Source organism: Mitosporidium daphniae (assembly GCF_000760515.2).
Source record: "Mitosporidium daphniae strain UGP3 chromosome Unknown contig-172, whole genome shotgun sequence".
Classification (NCBI taxonomy): domain Eukaryota; kingdom Fungi; phylum Microsporidia; genus Mitosporidium; species Mitosporidium daphniae.
In genome coordinates, this window is record NW_013546653.1 from 1 (window position 1) to 7,302 (window position 7,302).

General features: G+C 39.5%; 4 protein-coding genes across 4 annotated transcripts; all 4 read left to right on the forward strand.

Annotated features, from left to right (window-relative positions):
* Positions 1-314, forward strand: DI09_172p10 (mRNA cleavage and polyadenylation factor Clp1; the record flags this gene model as incomplete). The annotated part of the gene is made up of 1 exon (XM_013383413.1): positions 1-314. A coding segment is annotated over one exon (314 nt), but the record flags the coding sequence as incomplete, so codon positions are not given.
* Positions 315-1,925: 1,611 nt separating this feature from the next.
* On the forward strand, positions 1,926-2,642 carry DI09_172p20 (uncharacterized protein; the record flags this gene model as incomplete). The annotated part of the gene is made up of 1 exon (XM_013383414.1): positions 1,926-2,642. One exon carries the CDS (start codon positions 1,926-1,928, stop codon positions 2,640-2,642), a length of 717 nt encoding a protein of 238 aa, XP_013238868.1.
* Positions 2,643-3,026: 384 nt separating this feature from the next.
* On the forward strand, positions 3,027-3,687 carry DI09_172p30 (peroxiredoxin-2; the record flags this gene model as incomplete). The annotated part of the gene is made up of 2 exons (XM_013383415.1): positions 3,027-3,081; positions 3,113-3,687. The coding sequence occupies 2 exons, from the start codon at positions 3,027-3,029 to the stop codon at positions 3,685-3,687; spliced, it is 630 nt and encodes a 209-aa protein (XP_013238869.1).
* A 144-nt stretch (positions 3,688-3,831) lies between these two features.
* DI09_172p40 (elongation factor 1-alpha) lies at positions 3,832-5,232 on the forward strand (the record flags this gene model as incomplete). Its single annotated transcript, XM_013383416.1, has 1 exon — positions 3,832-5,232. One exon carries the CDS (start codon positions 3,832-3,834, stop codon positions 5,230-5,232), a length of 1,401 nt encoding a protein of 466 aa, XP_013238870.1.
* Between the last annotated feature and the right edge of the window lie 2,070 nt (positions 5,233-7,302).

The window sequence follows — 7,302 nt, forward strand, 5'->3', positions numbered from 1 at the left end:
AAGACGTCCGAGAGCTTCTTCATTCAGCTAGTATTGCCATGGGGGCTAATGGTATGTTGACGTCATCCACTGCGATCTCAACAATTGCGATTGCGCCGTCTTCTCTATTGCATTCTGTATTGGCACTTTCCTCTGCACCGGTTGATCAAGAGGCTTCTATTATTGATGCACCTGTTGTTGGTTTTGTTATCGTATCCGATGTTGATGAAACCAGAGGGCGGCTAACGCTGACTGCACCTGCTCCCGGACGTCTTCCAAAGTCTTTTTTAATTTGGTCCCCATCCTCTTCCCTTAAGTGCGCAATGCTCAAGTAGTACGCCACGGGACCCTTTAAGTTAACTATGCACCTGTTTCCGCCACATATCTATTAAAATACAGCGGTACAATGTAAAATATTAGTACTTTGTAATCTGGAAAGTTTGCCTGTGTTTTTATCTCGGATACCTTTATGGATATTTTTGATGAGCATGCGTCTGGCGAATAACTTCAGTTTAGAACTGCGTCTTCTTTTGGGAGAATGGCATCCCTATGTCAATTGTTAATGTTCCGAAGAGTATCATCCTATTAATTGGGATTACAATCCTTTTTTGCGGAATCATCTCTTCTTTGTTAGAACGCCAATCGGTTTATTTTTACTCGGCAACTTATCATTCCGCTTCTTCTACAACAGCTTAGAACTTTGATGGATTGTGTTTCGAGGAACATATATACTGGCTGTACTTGTGCAAAGGTTCTCAACATCAGCTCGTCTTCACTTTTGGCAAACTTGGGTTTAAATTCTGGATTTCAGTTTCCTCTCCAAAGGGTCTCTTCAGACTTGATAGTCCTTCAACAATATCAATTTAATATATGAGTACTTTGTAGCTTCCGTGTTGCCAACGCAACAGACCAGCCCTTAATGTGTTACAGATTCTCTAAAAATTTTGACAAAATTTTATGCCTTTCAGGTCCTGTTAGTTTTGGCCTTTCATTAACAGCAAATGATCTTTTTTACAGGGCAGATTAGATCCCAAGTTATGAGAACTCTATTTTATTTGAGATAACTCTAAGACACTATATTCACACCATGGCGATGCATTTAGCATTCAATATAGCCCGCTTCGTCCATTTTCTCTGCCATTTTCTTTTTTCCTCGTGCTTACTGATGTCATTTGGCGAGTTGCGATGAATTTTAGCGAATTTATGCGAGGGGTTGTATTTCTAGCAACTTCCTTTTTCAGAAATCGCATCGCTTCAACTGAGTTAATTGTAAACAACATGACTTCTGAATCAATTTTATCATCGACTGTGATTCCATTTATAACAGCTACGATTCCTTTTACCAAATATGCTTCTGCCTCCAAACTTTTGTTTATCTTTTCTTGTATTTCGATTATTCTGGCGAGTGCCGCGAACCTGCATGGGTATCTTTGCAAATGTTCACCATTATAGCGCTTTGGGTTTTCAATTTTCTTAAAACTTCATTCCCAATTCCATAAATATAGATTTTGACGAAAAATCTGCAATACGAACCACTAGAGATCTCAACACTCAAAGCCAATCCTCTTTAGATCTTGATAATCCTCATATTTGTATTGCTTACTGTGACTGCAGCTTGCAATGAGGCAATCTTTTCCGATCTACTCCTGCATTCAATTTCGCCGACCTGCGTATTTTATGATCTTTGTTTTCTATTTTTGATCTATGCCGTTGTCTTGCAATTAGACACACGCCGACTCGCAGATATCTGCAAAAAGAGAGGGGAAAAGATTGCATAATCATCAAGTGAATAAAACAAATTATTATCTTTGCTTTGCATATGCCACATAGACGGCCATTTAACTAAAGGAGTTAAGGAGCTCCTTTGCGGTTAGTTAAACCCATCCATCGTGCACATCGGCAATTATTACGATGCAGCTTTAAATTTTAAAATATCACACACTTGGATGGGCTTTACCGCTTTGCCACCTAAGCTACTTGCACATGTTTCACTTTCTCCGCTAAAACAGCCTCAAGCATGGGTCAGAAGGTTTCAAACATTCGATCCCATCGGTATCAAGCCTCTTCCATCGTCTTTGTTTGCTTGCCCCATCAGACCAGACCTAATTCAACGGGTTACTGTGTGGTATAGAACCGGGATCCGATCAGGAACCGCCTGCACTAAAGAGCGAGGTGATGTTCGTGGCTCGATTCGAAAACTTTATGCCCAAAAAGGAACAGGTCGGGCCAGAGTGGGTGCTTCTAGAACTAACAAGCGCGTTGGGGGTGGTATTTGCTTTGGTCCCAAGCCTAAAGATTGGGCTTTTCATATGCCCAAAAAAATACTCTCTATCGCTTTTCGTTCAGCTTTATCAGCAAAATATTTGCAAAACGAGTTAGTTATTATCAGCCCTACTTCTCTTAAAGAGAGCAATTCCATTTCAAGCATTTTAGCCTCTGTATATGGTAAATATTCTGGGAGTCGCATTATGATTTTGGACTCAAAACCGCCCACTTCTCACATTGCGGACCAAATCGCCCAATTAGAAAACATTGTGATTATGTCGCCTAGAGACAACGTCAATGCATATCATTTACTAGATAACAAGCTTCTATTTATCACAACTAGAGCGATAAGCTTCTACTCCAGAATCCATAATGACAACCATCTTGTTGCCAAATAAATTAATCAATTCACAATTTTATTGATGACAAAACAGAAAAAAACCGGCTCAATCAAGCTGATTAATTATTAGGCTCGCTCTGCGCTTAATTTAGTGGCTGCAGCCTTTTGCTGTTTTTCTCTCATTTTCTCAGCATCGCTAGAGGTAATCATTGAAGAGCATACGCTGTCTTTTTCTGTTCTAAGCTTTGGCCAGGTTTAAGAGTTGTGCCCCCATTTGCAGATTGTTGTTTCTTCAAAGCCCTCATTCTGGCCAATTCTCGTTGATTACCTCGTGTCATTTTTGTGGTACGTTAACGAAAGATAAAATTTAAAATTAAATTAAATTAAATTAAATTATCAATTTGATCAGATCAAAGTTTAGACAATTCTTAAATCTCAATCAATGGCATGTCATAACGTACCAGCATCGTCCGCAGAATGTGCACCCACGCTACAAGGTAATTTACACATTTGCTTATAAGTCTGCAGTTCTTAAACCAGCGCCAGATTTCTCTGCAACTGCTCTTATTGATGGAAAATTTGCTCCTGTAAAACTGAGTGATTTCAAAGGAAAATACCTTGTGCTCGTTTTCTACCCACTTAATTTTACATTCGTTTGCCCCACAGAAATTATTGCATTTAATGAGAGGATTAAAGAGTTTTCTGCTCTTGGCGCCCAAGTAGCCGTTGTCTCGGTTGACAGCATTTACTCTCACCTTTCCTGGGTCAATATGCCAAGATCTCAGGGTGGATTGGGAACCATAGATATTCCAATGATCTCAGACCTTAAAAAGTGCATCTCCCGTAAATACGGAGTTTTACTAGAGGAAGAAGGCCACTCTACGCGTGGTACGTTTATCATCGATCCCACTGGAATTCTTCGCCATTATTCTGTTAATGAGCCAGCTGTTGGACGTTCAGTTGATGAGACTCTTCGTTTGCTAAAGGCCATACAGTTTACAGCAAAGCATGGAGAGGTGTGCCCTGTCGATTGGAAAGAAGGTGAAAAGACTATCAAAGCTGATCCCAAAAAGTGCAAGGAATACTTTGCCGATAAATACTAGGGTTATCAATTAAGGATTAAATCTCAATTTAAAATGGTAAAATGCGTCCAGAATATTCTGGAAAATGGGTTTGTGATTTTACATTTTGCACAAAGCTATAAAAATCAGGGCTATTAAAATTTTCTTTACACAACAAGCGAAAAGATGGGAAAAGAAAAGACTCACATTAATGTCGTCGTCATCGGTCATGTAGACTCTGGAAAATCTACCACAACTGGTCATCTGATCTTCAAATGCGGAGGCATCGACAAGCGTGCTATTGAAAAGTTCGAAAAGGAAGCCAACGAAATGGGAAAAGGATCCTTCAAATACGCCTGGGTTTTGGACAAGCTCAAGGCTGAGCGTGAACGTGGTATCACCATCGATATTGCTCTTTGGAAGTTTGATACCCCCAAATATAACGTTACTGTCATCGATGCTCCCGGACATCGCGACTTTATCAAGAATATGATCACTGGTACCTCTCAGGCAGATTGCGCCATTCTCATCATTGCCTCTGGTCCTGGTGAGTTTGAGGCTGGTATTTCAAAAGACGGACAGACAAACGAGCATGCTCTTCTTGCCTATACCCTCGGCGTTAAACAGATGGTTGTTGCAATCAACAAAATGGACACTTGCGACTGGTCTGAGAGCCGTTTCAATGAAATCAAAGGAGAAGTGGGCAAGTTTATCAAGAAAGTCGGCTACAATCCTGAATCTATTGCTATGGTTCCCATCTCTGGATGGCACGGTGATAATATGATGGAAAAATCTACTAAAATGCCCTGGTACCAAGGATTCCAAGTGCAACGCCTTGTTCCCGGAACCAAAGAGTCGGTCACAAAGAAAGGAGTCACTCTTCTCGATGCTATCGATTGCATTGATCCACCAAGCCGTCCAACTGAGAAGCCACTTCGTCTTCCTCTTCAAGATGTCTACAAAATCGGAGGTATCGGAACTGTTCCAGTCGGTCGTGTTGAAACAGGTATCATCAGACCCGGTATGGTTGTCAGCTTTGCTCCATCTGGTGTCTCTACCGAAGTTAAGTCGGTTGAAATGCACCATGAATCTCTTACTGAGGGTCTCCCTGGAGACAATGTTGGCTTCAACGTCAAGAACGTTACTGTCAAAGATATTAGACGTGGAAATGTTGCCTCTGATTCAAAGAATGATCCCGCTAGAGAATCTGCTTCCTTTACTGCCCAAGTCATCATTATGAATCATCCTGGTGAAATTGTTGCTGGATACACCCCAGTGCTTGACTGTCACACCGCCCATATTGCTTGCAAGTTTGTTGAGCTGAATGATAAGCTTGACCGTCGCACTGGAAAGAGTGTTGAGATCAACCCCAAGTCTGTCAAGTCTGGTGACGCCGCTATTGTCAAGCTTGTCCCAACTAAGCCAATGTGTGTCGAGTCATTCACTGAATACCCGCCCCTTGGTCGTTTTGCTGTTCGTGATATGAAGCAAACTGTCGCAGTTGGTGTTGTCAAAGCTGTTGAAAAGACCGATCCTAAGAAGCCCGGTGCTGCTGGAAAGGCCGCCGCTCCTGCCAAGAAGAAGTAAAATAAACGGCTAATCTATTAAATCAGTCTAGAGTTTTAATTATTTGTGTTTCCCCCACCTCTTGGTCATGTGTGTTAAACAGCTTCATGCAAAACGATGAACTTAAACCGCAGGTGGCAATAGCCTTTGATGGAAACCCAGCACATAGTGAAAGATTCTCAAAGGTAAATTTTGAGAAATAGGTACAGAACATAAAAAGAAGTTGTCGGCACAATTTATGCTTCGATTCTCAACAGGCTGTTAAAAACAGAAAGAAAATGTTCTGCTTTTCTGTGGACGTGCTACTCTAAGCAATCCAATATTAGTGAATCGAGAATAGCTAAAGAAGGGCCCACTGATCCTCTTATAAACATATGTTGGAAACATAATAACGACCAGAAAGTGTCCAACTGAAATATTCAAAGAATGAATAATCGCAAATTAGTATAACAGAAAAAATAATAGTCTTAGAGAAAATTCTAAAGCAGAGGCTTGTTAAGAAAAGATTTAAGCTAGAAAGGATATAGGAAGTCGATATCAAGATAAAACACAAGCACAATTGCAGGACATGGAGGTCAATGGATAATTTAGTAGATGGATTCTCTATAAATACTTTAAGCAGAGTTATTGCAACACTTACAAAACCACAATCCATTAAGAGAAGATGGCGTTTCACAAATTGCAAAAATCTAGTAAAATATCATTCGGAAGTTTCAAAATAACTTATCGTGCAAGCTAGAAAAAACACGACGATCCATGCAAGAAAAGAACACAGCTTTTATGAAGGATGCAAAACTCTTTCCATAATGCTACCCTTTGCAAAGGCTCCAACAGGCTCTACAGGCCAACTTTAAACCATATATATAAAGGAGATAAACTCATCCCAAGATTTATTATTTCTTTGAGTCACTACATCTTAAGAATATATTTCTTTTTTAGAAAAGAATAAACGAAAGCTCAAGCTGACTCTCATAATCTCTAACTCTACATTTCAGCGTTTTAAATGCCAAAATCTATGTCTTTTGACGAGAAAAAATTGATTTATTTTCAGCTGAATATGCATATAGCCCCACCGTAATCCTAAAATGTGATTTAACTCGATTTTTAATTTGATTGTCAAATAAACATCTTTTTTAACCAAATTAGCGTGAATATCTAAATCAATTTCACTAAAATACCGTTTTAATTACTTTTTCTTTAATCGTTTATAGAATATTATACCATAAAATTGTCTGCCAAACCGGTGTAAAGGTTATTTCAGAGTTGGAGACAACTGATATGAACATTCTAGTGTCATAAATTGGAAGAGCGCCAAGGGTCTTGTCATGGGATACACAAAAATATTATTTCGAGCTGTTGGAATGCTTTTCAAATGCAAATTTGAAGCCCAGAAATAAGAGCAAAAAGTTTATTAATGATTGTTTGTAGATGTTTATTTAGCAAAGAAAAAATGGAAAATCTATCGAAAGTTCTCCTCGAAGCATTAAGAGATGCATATTATAAATTATAATTGATTCATTCCGACTATCCAGAAGAATCATGCCTTAGACTTTCCAATTAAAATTAATATAGTTTGTTATGACTAAGGGGGCTATTTGATAAGAGGTACCAACCTTAAACTATAAATGGAAAATAATTGAATAAAAATCACAATATAATAATTGGGTTTCTTTGAATATAGTCGTTTTCTTTTCAACCAACCAATTAGCCATGGCATGAATGATATGCGCAAATCGGTCTTTCCTATCCAAATGGTTGTGAGGGCAAATTATTGTCCGTTGGGTTGCAAAATTTCGGCCCATTGTCTGATTGTACGCACACATGTGCCTAGTAAACAATGACTAGATTTTTTGAGTTCTGCAAGGTTAATGGCCAGACGTCTGAATGTCCCATTTGCGGTTAGCGGAGTTAGTCGATCGTATTTTCTCTGTACGATGCTGCAGTTAGCCATATTCTGCATGTTGGACACGTTAGACACGTTAGCCATATTGTACATGTTGGACATTTGCGGATGCATCGACTCGCCTTTTCCAGTGCGCGTCTGCAAGTGCCACGTCCGCTTTGAATGTTGGACCAGTGTTTTTGCTGCAA